The following is an 18447-nucleotide window of genomic DNA, read 5'->3' on the forward strand; positions in this document are numbered from 1 at the left end:
TAAAGCAGATTTTAAGGCTAGCTCCAGGAATTACTCTCCCTTTCTACAGAAAGTGTAGCATCTCACACCCCTGTGAGTACAGCTTCATTTTAGCTGCTGTCTCATGCAGGACGTTCTGAGATGTTTTCATCTGGAGAGCTGGGAAAACAGTGCTTGAGGAAGGCCATCCTGTGAGTAGCAGCAGTCACCAYCCTCTGGTTGCTCGAGAGTGCCTGCTCTGATTTCCATATTGCAGGTGTTGACTGCTTGTTGGCAATAAGGGGGAAAAGTAGGTAGTTTTTTAAAAGAGGGCCATTGCAGGTAGCGGGGCAAAGGTCCTTTTTATTTTTATTTTGTTTATATTTTTCTCCAAAAGTGCAATTTTGCCATTGTGAGGAACAGAATAAAAAATACAGAATGAAAGCYTCAGTTATTGCCCGGTGCAAATAGGATCAATCTCATGGGAGAAAAGAAATTATGTTTTCATTGAGTTATAAAACTCAGGTAATGAGTGTGTAGGCTGAAGAGACATTCTTCTCCCATTGTTCAAAGCTTGTCTTCTTGATTTTGGGTTGTGACTYTGGCAAGTATGAGCTTGATGAACATTAAACATTCATGGGAAAGAAGAGCATCTGGATTGTGTGTTAATATTGTTACTTTTATAATGCATCCCTTGTGTAATGTTACAAGAATGAAAACTATTTATGACAGAAGTATGAAGATCGGGGCAGTTGCAAAATATTCTTGTTTTCCATGTCTTTCACTGAATTATCTATATTAACATAGGTTTGTCAAAGCCCAAATTGGTCTTCTGGATGTTTCAGATAGTAACTCTTGACTTTTCAGGGTCACAAGTTTTCATGCTCACCAAACTCTTCAAGCCCTGGCTGGTATTTTCAGTTATAGTTTGGAGTGCTTGGTTGTATTTCTGATTTACTTGATCTGTGTTGTTTGTTTGGTTTYTTTAATTGATGACTCAGCTTGTCAGAGAAGGAGGGCTCTGAAGGATGGATAAGAGGATTTCCTTTCTCTTTTAGGTTTGTCCAAGGAAGAGAGAATTCAGTCCAGTGTTTTTCACATTTAAACAGCTATTCAGTTGTAGAAAGTTTCAGAACTGAACCTTATAGTCCCCCATGCTTTCTGCAGTTGAGAATAGCACTTTTTGGATCTTTTTTTTTAGATGTGGGTGGTGGGGATTGTTAAGTTAATAACTGTAGATGGTACGAATATTTCTCATTTCTAGCTATTATCTCATCTTTGAGCTTACATGTTCAATAAATAGGAAGCATATCTTTATTTGCTTAGAGCATTTGTTCCYTTGAGTTATTAAAGATGTTTTTCCTATACAGCAGTGGAACTTTTGTGCATTCTGCTCTTTGGACATCAAATCCACTTTAGTGGAAAGTTGCAAAATATAGGCTAYGATTAATTWTTTGAAAGMCTGGATAACTTTTATCCTGTTAACMACATGAGAAGGAGGGCAAGCTGGAACACCCTGGAAAGATTATCCAGYGTTTTTGTGCAGAGAAGTAAAAGAAGTTAAAAGTCCTTCTAAATTCCATATAAATTTATAATTTGGTTTTAATAATAATAGAATTACTTACCTGTCACAGACTCAACATGACTCAGTAAGTCCTTGGGTTTTTGGAGCATGGAATACTGTCATCATCCTCAGGCTGGATGCTTTTTCACATCATTACTTGACATGTGGCAATTGCCATTACAGTAACAGCATTAAAACGCGATCTGAAAACTTGCTCCAAGGCATCCACGGAGTTATTATTCCAAAGAATAAGTCAGTGATTGATTTATCATTACCTGTTAGTGTCTGGCAGCATTGTTTTTGACTTACTACATGTGTGCTTTAGGCAGAATGACAAAACCACTAAGTCTTCTTCATGGATCTGGCGTGAAGTGCAGTGGGAGAGAAGAGTAAAAAAAAAATCTGCATCTTTGGGTTTAAGTGTGAATTGAATGGGGTAAGCGTAGACATGTAAATCCCAGGATTTTCAGTGAGAACTACACTATATGTAGCTGCTTGTCTGACCAAATGCAGTCATGTCACACATCTCTCTTATARCCGTTTAATAGCTACACACCCTATTTAACTTCTTCCTTCTCTCTCACCCCATGGCTTAGAATTGGAAAGGCCACTGAGTGATTTCATTGGATTTCTCAGTAAGTCTAAGTATTGCCTGATGGTCTGTCTACAAAAGTGTTTCTTGCCTTGGATTGAAAGAAGTTATGGAAAGAATTCAYTGTTGTTCTTGAATATTTCAACTGAACTCTGGCAGTGCCACTGATAAAATTGGTTTGTGTTCTTTACTGTGTCAGTTGAATAGATTTGAGTGTGAGGATTTTACATTTATTTAACATGAAAATATCAGGCAGCATCAGGCTCTGTGACTTGCCTGGGATCTTGCCTGATAATTAGTGAATTCCCRTCCATGGTCAATGCCTGAAACTGCTGGTGATGATGCCACTTTATAAAGATCTCTGAGGTAGCTAACTTTAAGTTAATTTATTGACTTCTTGGTGCAGGACAGTTGCGGTACTATAAGAAACTCTGAAGAAATATGTAAGCATCTTCAGTATAGATAAACAGAAAACACTTTTTCTGTACCCAGAGATTGAAATCATGTCTGCTTCTGTTTTTCTTCTGGTTGAAAGAAGACTGAGGATGATACAGACAACTTTTTTTTAAAGATAATGCCTTGTTTGTTCATTTATCAGATATTAATTTATCATTTATCAGATATTGCAGTCAAATKTGTATCATTTGTTCTCTTGAACTACTGCATTAATTTTTAAGTTTTTCTTGTTTATTTGCAAGATGGCTGTATTATGCAAAAGAAAATACTTGAAAAATATTGTTTATGAGCTAGTAAAGTTAAAATATGTGGGTAAAGAGTGCTAAATAGATTATATGGATTACAACAAGTGTGTATAAACTGTTGAAATGTTAGCATTTGCTATCTACTGTAAATATCTGTGCCTAGATATGCAATTAGATGAACTGTTAGAGCAGAATGAAACACAGACTATTTGCCTTTGGAATGCTTATGTAAAGCCTGCTTTATAATTTATGAGAGAAAATGTCTTTTAATTCCTGCAAAAGTTCAAAATTAGGATTATGTCATGCTGTTGTTTTTGTTTTCTTTTTCAAAAATAATTTCCTATCCTGCTTCTAGAAAACTAGGCCTTATGTATAATGAAGGAGGTAGATAACCGAGTTTGATTTTGGGAGTGGAAGGTTAAAAAGACCAGTCATCTATTTTATTTTATTTGTTTTGTATCCCTAGCACCCAACCACTTGTAATGACAGTRTGAGCTTACAGGGCATTTTAATTCTCCCTGTTTCTATTGCTTGTCAAAAAGATGTTCATACTGAAATCGCCACTATTAGGTCCTTCTTCAGTGAGTAGATACCAAAGTTTATTTTTGTGAGTCACAATCTTCAGACCTTTGYATCAAACCTTTGGTATTTTGCTATTTTTCTTGGCATGTGGATGCTGGGTTTGAAATCGATATTTTAATGATTGTCTTTGAAATTCCACAGGTACAGGTAATGGCACTCCTCTGTTCCCTGCTTCTAGGCCTTGCAGAAAATGTTAATTGCAGTATGCTCCCCCCTTCTTCTTGCCATGTTTGTGCTGCTTCTTGCCACCTGGAATATGAGGAAATATGTTGGATTAATAAGGTAGTTTCGTACCTGGCTGATGAACAGCATGAGAACAGCCTGCAATAAATGTGGTCAAATACCACTTGTGTTACTGTCAGCATCAGAAAGTGGGTGTTCAGCAGCTTAGCTGCTTACAGTGTGCTGTGGAAAAGCAGCAGCTCGGAAGATGAGATGGAGCTGAGTATCAAAGGTTAATACAGTTGGTATTGAAACTAGAAGCCTGAAGGGTGTTTCTGAGTTAATATGGCTTTGAAGTAATTTCATTGTATTCCTATTTTTTCGTTGTGTGAGCAATGAGAGAATCTGCTGTTCAAGCCACAGTAAGCTGGAAAGGGAAGTTGCAACCAAAACACCAATTGAAAAAGCATCTGAAGAAATACCAGACTTTCTGTTTATTACTTGTGGATGACTGCATTTCTTAAGAGGAAATGGGAGAAGGCAGCTTACTAACGAGAATGGATGTAATGTGAAATAGAGAGGGGATTTAAAAAAAAATCACATAATGACTACTAACAGTTGCTAGCATATTTATGAATTATTTCAGCATAACTCTGGAGACTGTCAGTGTGTGTGTCCTTCTTTCTGTACATCCCATCATGCCAGCAGTGCTCCTCTAGACTGAGAGCAAGCACATAGCAGTGCTGAATAGTGCTGCTGGTGTAGAATGTTATGAAGGTGGGTAATAAACGGTACAATGAAGCAGGCAGACTGCTGAAGTAAACCGGCGAGAATAAGCAATTTGCATTATTTCCCAAAAGGCCTGTGAGGAAACCCCATTTATTATACCAGAAAGGCCATCTCCAAAGTAAGTGATTAAAGAGAAAGAAATGTGTGTTACTTTGCAGCTTAGTAGTTGAAGTAGTGCTTCCAAGCTGCTCAAGGGAGACAAAATCCTAGTGTTATGGAAGAATTTGAGTAAACAAAGACTCTCCTGTGCAACTGTTGAAAAATAACTGGACATTGAGTATAAACAGATGATGCTTGTAATGTAATGCACAAATAAGCTTAAGAGGAATGGGGAAAATGCCATTTGTAAACCACCTCTTTAAGGAATTAGTTGATGAGGGTACACCGGATGCAGCTTTGACTGGGTGCTGTAAAATTACCCAGAAGTTATACTTCTACTTATTATTACAAATAAAGAAAATATTTTCTTAATCAAAAAATCAGTCTGATTTTCCTGACTTGTCCTGTGGTAAAGCAGGAGCTATTGTGAAACTGGGGAGAACAAAATTTTGAACTTGTGCAGAGGAAAGTACTGTAATATGCAAGTGACTGACTGTGGGATGACTATTGTGGGGCTGTCAAGGCAACTGAGATTTGTGGCTGCACCCAGGGCCCCAACAGACACGTCCTTTGATCTTAGGACATTTTTTATTTGTGTCAGCCTTGTAATGTAATTGMAAATCCTTCTTGGCTGATTTGTTCAAAAGTTTTTTGACAAACTTTTTCAGTTCATGAAGAACTTGCCGTGTATACTTGGGTTTCTAGAAAGCTCTGCAAGCCTGCTCTGCAGTGTGAGAATGGGACTTTCTTGAGTATTTGCAAGCAGGGCATGATACAAATCCAGGGGTACAGCAGGTCCCATCCCTGGACTAATGAACCAGTTGAGCTGRACACTGCTATTATTTTCATAAACCTACCATAATGTATTTTTCCCTTGGTTGATAGGAAATTATTATTTCTTGTTTAGGAAATTTTATTTCCTATATGAAGCAGAATAGCATGACTAGCCTTAATGAACCTGCCTTTTGGATAGCAGAATCTGTTTCTTTACATGCTGCCTTTGAAGAATGGGATGACTTGGGAGGGTAAGAAAACACTGTTTTAGCTTTTGTTGCAAGTCTTAGAGGCTTTCCAAAAGCTTGGTGGAGTTGCTCTGATAACAATTGGTAAAAATTGGACTTTTCCCGAGCAACCAAGTAAATTGTGGCTGGTTGATTGTGTTGTAATCTTAAAGGGTGTGTAATGTCAGGGCCCAGGAGTAGGGAAATGCAGGAAGTGAATGTTTATATTATAGTCTTTGTGTATCTGCTGGTTCAGGAATGAATCACTTTCTTTTTTTATCAGTGCCCAAGATACTGCTGCAGAGGTGAAAAGCTTTTTGGGGTCAGAACAGTGATGTACTGTTTTGCAGTTGGCTATCTCTTGGGTTTGCACCAGGTCACAGAGTGATTTTTAAAATTATTTTTTTTAATCTTTATTCCTGGTCAACCTCAGTACTCTGGCAGTAACAGGGACTTATTCTGGGCATTTTTCCAGACTGGTGTCTTTGATCAGCTAATCGTTTTGATAGAACAGAGGCATTCCCAGCAGAACACAAGGTACTCAGGATTTTTACAGATACTCACATTTTTATGCGTAGATCATTCTGGGAAGAATTTGGGCTWAGCTCTTCGAAAAGCATCATGTGAACCCTATATTCTAAAACAGGAGTAACTAAAATGAGGTTATGTGTGAGAAAAAAAAATACTCAAAATTCTTAGCAAATGGGTAGGTACCTGGGGGAAGTATAGACAGTGACTAAGTAGTCCTGTTTTTATTTAAGTTTAACAGCTTCCTCAGAAAGAAATWCAGCAGTGAAGTCTTACCTCCCCAACATGTTGTTCCTGTCTTTCTTCTGGTAAAATAGATTGGTATTGAATTCATCACTTGGGTGAGAGGAGTTCGCATGACTGTCGATAYAGTTCCTCCATTTCTTAAATTCAGCTTATTATTTTAGCTTTTTTATTAAATAATAATGCAGTTTGCACAGCTTCTGTTTTCATAACAAATGCTGATTTTTAATACTTCTTGAAGAGATCAGCATTAGGTGATCTTCATTTGGACAAAAGACCTACCACTCTAATGAGCAGCCTTCCTTTATGGCTACATTGGGGTTTCAGGGGTGTTCTTTATGTAGGCCCTTGCTTTATTTGTCTGCTTCCTCTAACAGTCCTGTGAYAGCAGTCTAATTTAACTGAGCCTTCAGGCAAGAGAAGGGCTTGGTTGGTTTGCTTGTTACCACTGTGTCACTTGAGTAACTGCGGGTGCTGTGAAATAGGTTGGTGTCAGTTCTGCTGTGAGTGCAGAGAATTCCACAGGGCATAATCTGCATGTGGCATTCGGGTGGAAACATTTACTTTAATGACTGAATATGAACATGTGCTGAGTCTTGTGTTTGGAAGTAGGCCTTCCAGCATAAAGTTCAGGATGCGTCAGGGAYTTGGTGACACTTGAACTCTTCTTGTCGTACTTAGAGTTTGCAGACGTCTTTTTTGGGATAAAGGCCCTTCAAGGACTAAGAAAAATGTTTCACCTTCTTGTAAAGGTCTTCAAGTACACTCTGCAGTAAAACAGCATACTGTTAAAAGCTTTTGTACTCTCTGAGATGTTCATAGCAGTAGCTCTTGAAGATGAGCATTTTGAGGGACACTAATCAGAAAGCTCAACAGTTGGTGATTTTTAATTTTTTGTTTCTTTTTATAAATTTATTTTCCTTAGCCTTACAGAAATGTAGAYTTGTGCTGAGTCTTTGCCATGTTGTCCATTGTAATAAATGAGACACAAAATTAATTACCACATTTTGCTGCTTACTATGGATTKGTTTTCCTTGCCCTCTCTAATGTTAACATAGAGGTTGTAGTGCAATATATTACTCTTTTCAATGTTATGGTTTTAACTAATGGAAAAAAGGGAGAAACCCTGAAGTTGCACTGGGTCTCACTGGAACTAATAGTCTACATCCTTGAGACTTCTGGCAGTTTTTAACTGTATTATCATCTCTCATATGCTACTTAAATATTTTTCAAATTCAGTCACAGAAGGTGCAGTGATTGGTGTGGAGATGGGGGGACAAGGGATTTGCTGCAAACCATAAGGACTTCAGCAGAGGTGGGTGTATCATCAGTAGGTTGTTTTGAGAGTTTAAGGACAAAGGATAAACTGGATRGCTCTTACAGTCTGTACACTTGAGAGTGTTGTCTTTCAGCTGGTTACTTTGCAYGTGGACTGCTGCTCTGTGGTCAGCACTTTCTGCTCTTGGCTGTAGTGCAGAATCAAATGCCATCAGGATAGAGCAGTTGCCTTCAGCYGAAGCATGGTTCCACTATTCTTCCTGTGTTGCCTGCCTGTGGTTTTTTGAAAAGTATAAATAGAGGAATGGTGTTCCACTGAATAATATTAATAACATTGTTTTTATTTTTTTAAAACTGTATATTTAAGTCTATTTCTGAAGTGTCTTTTGTTTTCCTCTGTGTTCTCTGCTACGTGCACAAGATTCTATTCAGCGCTTCTGAGGCCACAGTTGGGTCCCTGAATCCAGTTTTGGGGTCCCCAGTACGAGAGAGACATGGRCATACTGGAAAGAGCRCAGCCARGGGTTACAAGAATGGTTAAGGGTTTGGAGCATCTCTCCTGGGAGGAAAGGCTGAGAGAGCTGGAACTGTTCATCCTGGAGAAGATCAAGAGGGTATCATTCATGCAGTTAAATACCTGAGGGGAGCATGCAAGGTGGACTGAGCCAGGCTCTTCTCAGTGGYGCCCAGGAACAGGACCAAGGGCAATGGGGCAAGAACTGAGTGACAGGARGTTCCCTCTGAACATCTAGAATGGCTTTTTCACTGTGAAGGTGATTGAGCCCAGAGAGGTTGTGAGGTCTCCWTAGAGATCTTCAAAAGCTGTCTGGACGTTGTACTGGACAGCCAGCTCTAGGCAGCCCTGCTTGAGCAGCAGGGATTGGACCAGCTTACCTCCAGACATCCCTTCTGACACAACCCAARCCTTTCTGTGATTCTATAATAATATCCTATTTATGTTCCTTGTTAAATGTCAGAACCAGTTTTGTTTCACCACCTTGGCAGCAGTAGCCAGCAAAATCTCATAACCATTTCTGCAGAGGGGAGAAGGATTTATTCCTGTATTTATCTGAAAGGAATCATCCTGATTGTCATGCTAGGAGAAAGATAACTTTTACTCTAGCTGCTCTGTGATTTCTTTATGGGTACRTCATAGGCTAGTACTGATGTAGCAGGAGTTACACTTGTTATCGGCCTCAGGAGTCAGCTGAAGTCTGCTGATCTTTGCCATAACTGTCTGTCCTGGAGCAAGCAGAGTCTCTTTCATGCAGCAGGCAGAAATTATTTGAATGACTTTGAAGTTACTTGCCTCATATCTGCTTTTTACCTCTGGTCACCTGCAAGAACTGAGGCCAAAGAAGAAATGTTTCAGTGGAGAAGATTCCTTGTGTCAAACCAGGCAGAAGTTCTGCTGCTGGTTGGATCAGTTGGTGTTTGAGACCTCTTGTCAGGAGTTGTGGGGAAATTGTGATATTGATTTGGGCCCTGATGCTATTTAACGATAAAGTCCAAGCAGCAGACTTGTCTGACAAGTACTTCTGTTTCTAATTGTACCTTTAACATACATTTAGGAGTTAACAGCTCACATAAACAAATCTTCAGTACTCACTCCAAGGGCTTAAAAAGGGCTGTTAGTCATCAAAGGTACTACTCTAAGGATAGAGACTTATTTTTTTGAATGAGTCACAAAAACACTGTGCTAACATGCTAAGTAGTGAAGGAAAAACCCTATATAATCCCATTTGTTAGTTGCACTTGTGCCGTGGAGCCTGGGAAAAAGGTTTTTACAACAGTCCTAGCTTTGAAGAAACTCTCTGAGCCCTCTCTAGGGTTCTGCCTGCCCATCCATGCTCTCTAAAACTAGCCAACAACCTTCTTGTAAACCAGAATATGCAAAGTTTAATTGGAACATGCCTGAGCAAGAAATGTAGAGATAGGTGATGAGTATTCATAACCGCTGTTGTGGTTGTGAATAAATAAATAAATACTCTCATTGTAAACCCCCCAGGTTTGAATTCTCACATGTAGGTCTTCCAGAAAAGAATCCAATTTCACCTAGCACACCATGTGCTCTTCTAAGAACTGTTTAGTTGAAGTTGGGGAATAATTAAGTATCAGAAACTAAGCAGCAGTTACGAACTTTCACAGGCAGTTGAGATCAGACAAAAGCTTGCTTTGAGTGCAAGAGTATTTTTTCCAAAACAGATTKGACCGTGACTTCTTGATTTTGATGGTGTTGACCAGTTGAGATAGTACTTGTAGGAAATAAGCCCTAGAGCCAAAATCCACATGCCTCCTGGAAGCAAAATACCACGGGTTCAGTAGAGAGAGCAAGTGGAAAATTGCAAGTTCCTTAAGTCCCTTGTTCCCATGCCTGTTCTGCCTGTATCATTCCCTTTTTCTCCATCTCATGGAGAGCTTGGTCACTTTTGTGCTTTATGCCATACAACCATTGCTCTGTGGAGTGTGACTGTTTGGACTTCTCGGACATGCATTTCAGGCTTGGAGAAGGATATAGGTGCATAAAACCTAGTCTTGGTGTTTCCTGACAGTACTATTTGAGCTAACAATATACAGTGTATTTTGACAAACCTCCAGTATTGCTATTATAATTTATCTTCACAGTGCTCTTATACTGAGCTTTTAAGAATCTTGCCACTAGGGAAACTGAGCTGTTAGACAGTATTTCATTTTTTGAACCTGCACACTGTGTCAGTGTGCTTCTGTTTATATTTCCAAACATGAGTAAGATACAGTAATAATCCATTATTTACCCATTTTTACATTTCAGTGATTGTCTTTAAATTACTGACCTTTAATACTTGTCAAGATGGCAATTGAACAACAGCTAGTTTACTCAAGTAAATGTTACAAAAAATATGCTTTTTAGTATGTATTACAGTTTTATTTACTGCTGTCATATTTTAATAGTTGGATTAAGTTCTGTATTTTTCCTAGATATTTGAAGGAATGCTATTTTTCTTTGAGTGTAAAGAAACATTTGCCTTAAGGCAAAGAAGGGTTATGCTGGCTGTCTGGATGCCTGGCGGTAAAGTGCTATAGGGCATAAATAGATTTAGGAAATGGAAGTGCAAAATAGGGTGCACTTAATTCACTTAATAAAAGTGCAATAAAATGCATGGACATTGAATGATTCAGGAGGAGGAAAGAAAGGGGTAAAAGAATAAATTAATATATAAAGAAGTTACTCTTTTACTCTGCTGATCAGTTTACTAACAATTTGTATTTAACTAGGTGGYTGAATCCCTTATTTATTATTGGCCATAAACGGAAGCTGGAAGAAGATGATATGTATAAAGTGCTGCCAGAAGATTCCTCAGAGAAGCTTGGAGAGGAATTGCAGTGGTAAGRAGAAAAATCATAGAATACATTGGGTTGGAAGGGATAGTTGTTCTCTTTTATTGTATTAATGCTGGTGAAGGTAAAAATCTTACTTCTRTTCTAAAATTAAAAGATGTTATTATAAAGTTTAACAAGGTTCAAAATGCTGAAGAATAAGACTAGTAAGAATTAAGAGAACTTGTTTACCATAGCAATTTTTTCATTTTTTTCAAGTTATGCATAATGGAGGTGCATTAGAGTATTTCCATTATGTCATTTATAATTAATTTGATGCTTTGCAGAATTCTTGRAAAAGACAACAATTTTATCAACTGTAGTGGTAGAAATCCTTCTTAAATGTGTGAGTCTTCTGGCCTGTGGTAAAATAGCTGTGGAAAGTTCAAATTGCTCTTTATAAAAGTGKAGAAAAGAAGTTTTAGGTTTTATTTCTTTGTTGTTTTTTGTTTAGAGTGCAAATTGAATTAAGTGACAGCTGTGTACCCTTTATATATGTGTGTCTATAAATATATGTTGAAAATATTCTGCTCATTAGTAAAGTGGAAAAGATGCCTTGGATAGCTAAAAGCTTCCATCTAGGAGGTGTTTTTACTTGGTTATAAATACTTTTTCATGGTCTGTGTGCCAGTTCAGGGTGTTGTCGACCCAGGAGGATCTATAATCTATATATAAGAGAAGTGAAATATCTTCAGATAATAACTGTTTGTGTAAATTGTCTTGGATCTTGCAACAGAGAAGATTTTTGTCTTCAGATAGTCTTCTGCTAAATGTAATTAGAGGAAGAAGTGTCTCCTAGTGAAAGATGGTCTCTGTTTTAAGTGTGGTCTTGCTGTTTCTTGCCTGTACAACAAAGGCAGAGCAGGTGGACTTTACTGATAGTTCTATTGGCAAGAGAGACTCCTCAAGAAGCAAAAAGAATCAAAAAACGAAAGATTATGGCCAGGTCTGATGTCATCCTGCTCTGGATAAGTTAATTGAACACATTAAGTGATAAATAAGCTCATTGGATTTTAATGTCTTTGTAGCTGGGGAGCTTTGTCAGATTCCACGGTTCTGTCTTGAAACAGTTCAGGGACTTGGCTGTAGGGGAAGATGGACTCTTTCCAATGATTCTTATAGTAAAAGCACACACTTGCATGAGTCAGGAAAGGGTAGAAGAAAAAAAGAGTGGTTTTTTATTCTTTAGTGTACTTGACCAAGGAGCAGAGAACATAGTTCATAAATAGCTGCCTAAGGAAGTAGTTTTTCTCTTGAGCCAAGAAACCCAGTTTAATTTCTGTTTTCAAAGCATGTAGACAGTAACTCTGTAATTCTTGTAACAAAAAAAAGAGAGGGTAAAAATAAAAATGTGTTCTTATCTATATGCTTTGAAATTTAGTGCTTTGTTGCAAAATGATTGGCTTTCATGYCTTAGACTCATTTCACCCCTTAAGCTATCAAGGTCAGAGGTTTGGCAGAAAACACTTAGCCTTCAGAAGAAAGGGGGAGTATTGTGTCTGACACTGTGTTTTAAGAAGTCTGCTTCACTGCTATCACAATTTTGTGATATTTTCTTGTTAAAATCATGCTTGTTGTTACAATCTTTGATTTTTATGTGAGCAGTAGGTTGTGTCTTACTTGTGAGCAGAAAAGGTAACAGAAAGGTCTTGTGGTAACAGGTCTTTGCCGCTCTGCTGATGAGTTCTCACCTTCAGAGAGATGTGCAGAGTGTTGGGTGACAAAATCTTCATCAAAGCATGTGGTAGAAAAAAGAAARGGTCACACATGAGAAAGGGTTGGGCATCACAAAGTCTCTGGGGAAGCACAGAGCATGGATAGATAAAGTGGATAGATAAAGACACTGTGCTGCCTCAGTTTAGTCCATGGTCAGGAGATTACATGGTAATAGGCTCTTTATTAAGGTGAGTGACTGTCTGAAATAAGAGGAGAAGAAACAAAGGAAGGCTTCCTCCCAGCAAATAAGTCAAGGGTGATAATAGTCAACAGTGGTGAATTGTTYGTGATTCACCAAGACCAAATAGGCATTTAGTACTAAGTGTTTRTGTGAATGAGAAGACATGATTATCTGTTAACTCCTTCTTTTAAAAAAAAAATAATTTTATGAAGTTGATCTGGCTGCAAGTCTGAAAGTATTTTATTTTAGGTAATTGCCTTGTGATTTTCCTTCTGTCCTCTCAACATGTTTGCACTTCGTTTGTCAGGTACTGGGATAAGGAGGTGCAAAAAGCAAAGAAGAGAGGAAAAACACCACATTTAACAAAAGCCATTATTCTGTGTTACTGGAAGTCCTATTTAGTTTTTGGAGTTTTCACAATGATTGAGGTAAGTGGTGTAAAATGTCACAGAACATACTTCTTGGCTAATRGCAATGTGAAACTTGTTCTCTTAGACTGCATATGTGTTGGTGACTTCATGCTGGACTGCTCAGAGAACGTGGTAATGTTCATGTACTGTGTCAGAAAGGTGTGAAACAGAGCTACAGCYTTGTAGAGACTGAAAAATTGAGTCATAACTACAGGATTATAGTAGTGGAACAGAGAGCTGATTGCAATGCATTATTTTTGAGACATTGCAAACCACTGACTGGCTTTGTAAGGTTTAKCTGTATTTTGTGGATCTTAGTGGAGTGCTCAATAGAATTTTTTTTTTCTCTGTAAATGGCTGTAAAGGACGTGTCATTTTTTAAAATGGAAGCATTATACATACTCATGCAATTTTTATACATCAAAGGGTTTTTTGGTAATTGAGRGAGTTCTCTTTACAGTTCTACTAAATTTTAATGTGGAACATGTTTCTTTTKGATTATGTGTTGATAAAAATTGGCTTCACATTTTAAAGCACAATAAAGACAAAATAATAAGGAATATGACTTATGGCAAACCTGGGCTCTTGTTTGCCTCTTTACAGACTTGTTTAGCATGGTGCGATATGAAACTATTAATACTTTCCCCCCTTCTTTCTCTTTCAGGAAACCCTCAAAATAGTTCAACCAATTTTTTTGGGAAAAATTATTAGTTTTTTTGAAAACTATGATGCCTCAGATGAGGTAGCTTTGAATTTTGCATATTGCTACGCAGGTGCTCTATCTGTGTGCACGCTTATTCTGGCTACAATGCACCACTTATACTTCTATCATGTACAGCGGGCTGGCATGAAGCTGAGGGTAGCTATGTGCCACATGATTTATCGGAAGGTAAGCAAACCTGTTCACAGCTGTATTTTGTATGTGACAGCTATTTCGTTTGGGGAGTTTAAAAATGCAGTTACTTCTGATGCTCATGCTTGCAATTCCATTGAGGTTCTTTGTAGAGACCTAATGTGTGTGTAACGTGTCAGGCCTTACATGTGTACATGTGCCTTTGCTTTCTCTTTGGTGACAAGGTGTCTGAATGACAGCATGACTCTTGCCTAGTGAAGGTGGTGAGTTAAATAGCCCTAAAGTCAAGGATGAGCTGCCTTTTTTGCCTCCTGTTGCTGTTGGACAGGACTCCCTCCCCATTGCTGGTGGAACTTTAAGAGGTGTCCACATAGAGCAGGAGCAGGGCAGAGCTCCCAGGGAATGCTGGCAGTTACTCAGCCTTGCAGTTTGATCCCAAGGGAGTTAGTGATGCTTGGATGTCACCCATCTGCTTCAGCACTGTCAGTCTCCTGGGAATTGTTTTGCTGTCAGTTTTCCCCCCACCCCTGTTGTAGTTAATAGTGTAATGTTGTGTGAAGTTTTTCGACAAAGCAGTAAAGTGAGGAGACTGAAAATGTCCRCACTGTAAGTGGTGATTGCTTTTCATACAGACATTTGTTCTCTTCCTCTTTTGATACCTTGGAAATGATCCTCTGGGAACTTCTCTCTAACATGGCACAATACTTTCTTGTACATGAACATCTCTCTAAGGTATTATTTTACCAAACTGATTATCAAAACAAAATTAATGAAAATGTACATAGTGATGGTGTCTGTTGCTGACTTGATACTGGCTTAGAAGCTTGGCARTGTTTGTAATATTCACCTTTATATCTAGAGATGGGATTAAATGGAACATTAACCTGCCCATTAGGCCTAAATGTTTGTTCCTGAGGGTGAGGGTTGAGGTTAGAGCAGAACACTGACAAGCCTTTCTAATAATTTGTCTTCRTTATGTGCTGCTTATAAATAGGTCATATTTTCTCTTTATCTTCATACAGACTTTTGAAAGAAACTTGGGTGCTAATTTACCAGCACTTTTGTGGAGTTTGTTAATTGCTGTAGAAAATAAAACCTTGGATTTGCAAGGAGTATAGGTTGGATGAGAGAGCATTCTTAATTGAGATAATCAAGTGTTCAGAATTCTTAAGTTTTAGACCCTTTTTCATTTCCTGGAAAGTTCAAATCTAATTTGGAAAAATCCTGTATTCAAACTCTTAAGATGTTTTGTGACCAGTAAGAAGTATTAGTGATGCTAATTTTTTTACAAGGAGACTTGTAAAAAAAAAAAAAAGAAAATGAAATCCGTCTCATGACTCCAAATGTTATGTTTYGAAATCAAAGCTACTTTTGGGAAACTGATTTTTGTGGGTTTTTTTGGGTTTGTTTTTTAAGACTTAGCTTTTAAAAACTCTTTGATGTCAGTGTACTGACTTCAGCTGGGATAGAGTTAGTTTTCCTCTGCTCTGTATGTCAGATAATGAAAGAGGAAGGTGCCAAAACAGGACTTTTTGGTAGAAATCGGTTATGAAAGTAAAACTACTACTTTGCAGTTGAGATAGATCCATTCATAGTCATGAAAATGAAAAGCTTATTTCACTTAAAAAAAAAAACAAAAAACCAGAATCAAAACCAAGAAGAACAGCGGGGAAACACTGAAATTTTATTGCTCCTGATGATGGGAATGGCTCTCTTCCCTGAGAAACAAATCAGTCACAGATGAGCACCCTCCTTTTGGCTCAGATGCTTGTGTGGTTCCTCCTGAGACTGTCTTGGTCAACATGAACTGGACTCACAGGATCATACTGAAACTGGCTTTGCTGTCTGTGTAGAAATAGCTAGGAAGAAGTCAGAAAGGTGATTTTGTGGCAGGTCCAAGACAGACTCAGGCCATGGACCATTAGCAAGACGCCAGTGCAGTCTTTTGATGGCTCAGGTGAACCTCAGACAGCAGATTGTTGTACAAGAGGTGCTGTAAGCACATCCTGATGGGAAACTGCTCCAAATATGTGTCATGTGAACTTCTGTTATTATGGTCTGTGGATTTCTAACAGCTGTTCTCAGAGCTTACCAACCTTAATGTGTGGTGCAGAGCAAACACAATAGAAACTAGAAGATAAAAATAGAAGATGTCTGTCCTGCAGCATCATTATGTGCAGGCAGCTATCTGGAGGATTTCAGGTGTGTGAGAAGCAGGTGACTTAATACAGSGAGTGAAGCAATGATTTTCTCAAATAACTAGATCTGGTCTTTCATATACCCCRTATCCTAGATTTATTATTGTAATGTCGGAGGAATTTCTTAGTGGACTTCTAAAAGTGTCTKCCTGCTGGTTCCAATGAAGTTAGGGTTGGGATTCTCTCTTTGATTAGCGATACCTTTGTACACAAAAGTAAAGTGCATGAAATGTAAGCAATTTTGTTTGAAATTATGCTTTGAATAATGCTTTGATGGCTGATATTCTTCTACTTGTTTGAAAATACTGGAACAGTATTTTTGAAATAATCAATGYTTTTCAGATTTGATTATTGGTCAAAAAGGAGCCTTAGTAATAACTGTTTGGAGAGGGGGAARTAGATATGCAATGCCTAAAAATGCAAAGTATTTTTGAGGAATGAACTATTCCTGTGCAGAAAAACATGTAACATGTTTTGTACATTTTTATAACTTGTGTTGCAAACCTGTGTTTTCTTTCTAGCAGGTATAGAAGGAAGCAGAGTGTGTTATTGGTATTTTACCAAGCAATTTCAGTTTGGTTCTTTGCAGTAAGGTTCAGACTGCCTATGTCCAGATATGATTTTTTATTTTGTAAACACATACTATTTTCTACTGACTAACTTTTAAACTATTTTATGAAAATACTTGATATTTACTCTTCTTGTTTTTCATAACATKTGCTAAACTTCATTTTATGTAATTCAGAAATGTTATTTTTCAAGAGTTATTGATTTGTAAAGGGACACTCATTTGCGAAAATAGTCTAAAATTAGTAACTTGAGCATTTTTGCTCTCTGGTCAGATAACTCCTTCAAAACAGAATTCTTGCAATTGGCCAAACATTGTTCTGACTTTAATCTGGCCTTCAGGTGGAGTTTTCTGTTCCTGTTTTGTACAGAAGCTCATAGTGAGGGGGAGAACAATGCACATGGAAAGTTACAGCTCTTTGGCTTAGTTTTAATGRCTTGCTATGTTGGTATTTTCCCATTCTTAATCACTTTAGACATGAAGATAGTTAGGGCATTTTTATTCTCAGTCCTTCCCTTGACATTTTTGTTAATACTCTTTTCTTTGGGACTTTGTTTAGAGTATTTAGTCTAACCCAGATTTTATCTAAGGTTCTCACTATGCCCCAATACTCTTAGGAAAAATCTGAGGTGTGCCTTCAGCTTTAGCCCTGGTACTGTATTTGTGTATTGAGTCTTCTGTGTATAGGTGTACTGGACTCTCTAAGCTGTGATAATTTGAGCCTGTTCTGACTTTTTTAGGCACTTCGTCTCAGTAAYATAGCTATGGCGAAAACTACCACTGGTCAAATAGTAAATCTTCTGTCAAACGATGTGAACAAATTTGATCAGGTAAGAACTAYTTTACAGACCTTTCCAAGGGGCTGAGGAAATCGTGGGGTTGGAATTAAGAAAGTTTCATTTAAAACTGGTGATGATAYGTTTCTAATGAACATTTCTTCTAGCTGTTTCTTGAACATAGAATGTTTTGGGTTGGGAGAGACCTTAAATATCATCTAGTCGCAGCTCCCTGCCATGGGCAGTGACACCTTCCCCTAGACCAGGTTGTTCATAGCCCCGTCCAGCCTGACTTTGAACACTGCCAGGGTGGGGGCATACATGACATCTCTGGGCCACATGTTCCAGTGTCTCACTGCCSTCACAGTAAAGAACTTTTTCCTAATATTTAATTAGGAATTAAATGTTTTRTTGAMAGCYCATTCCCCCTTGCCCTATCASTACCTGCCCTTGTCAGAGGTCCCTCTCCAGCTCTCTTGCAGGCCCCTGTTAGGTACTGGAAGGTGCTGTAAGGTCTCYCCAGAGCCTTGTCCTCTCCAGGCTGAACAGCCCTGCCTCTCTCAGTGTCTCTTGAAAGGAGAGGTGCAGGGGAGAGCTGCAGCTCTCTGGTTTATGTTTGTGGTCCTCTCTGGCCTTGCTGCACTAGGTCTGTGTCCTTTAGAGCTGGACCAGTACTCCAGGTAGGGAGAACGCCCTCCCTTGGCCTGTTGGCCACGCTTCTTCTGRTGCAGCCCAGGATATGTTTGGCTTTCTCCCATTGAGAGCTCATGTTGAATTTCTCAACCACCAACACCACAAGTCCTCCTCCTCAGGACTGCTCTCAGTCCATTTTTCACCCATTTTACTGCATTTATGTTTTGGATTGCCCCAGCCCAGGTGCAGGACCTTACG

General features: G+C 38.5%; 1 protein-coding gene across 5 annotated transcripts in view; it reads left to right on the top strand.

Moving 5' to 3' along the window:
- Positions 1-18447, top strand: part of ABCC4 (ATP binding cassette subfamily C member 4) — a 146459-nt gene that overhangs the window by 2466 nt on the left and 125546 nt on the right. For all 5 annotated transcript variants that reach the window (XM_057366223.1, XM_057366224.1, XM_057366228.1 and 2 more), the window contains exons 2-5: positions 10753-10863; positions 13059-13179; positions 13826-14050; positions 17521-17610. In XM_057366223.1, the coding sequence (XP_057222206.1) occupies positions 10753-10863; positions 13059-13179; positions 13826-14050; positions 17521-17610 (547 nt within the window). The remainder of the gene's footprint in view (positions 1-10752; positions 10864-13058; positions 13180-13825; positions 14051-17520; positions 17611-18447) is intronic.

Source organism: Malurus melanocephalus, unplaced genomic scaffold (genome assembly GCF_030028575.1).
Source record: "Malurus melanocephalus ecotype Western Australia unplaced genomic scaffold, MMel_1.1 scaffold_61, whole genome shotgun sequence".
Lineage (NCBI taxonomy): Eukaryota > Metazoa > Chordata > Aves > Passeriformes > Maluridae > Malurus > Malurus melanocephalus.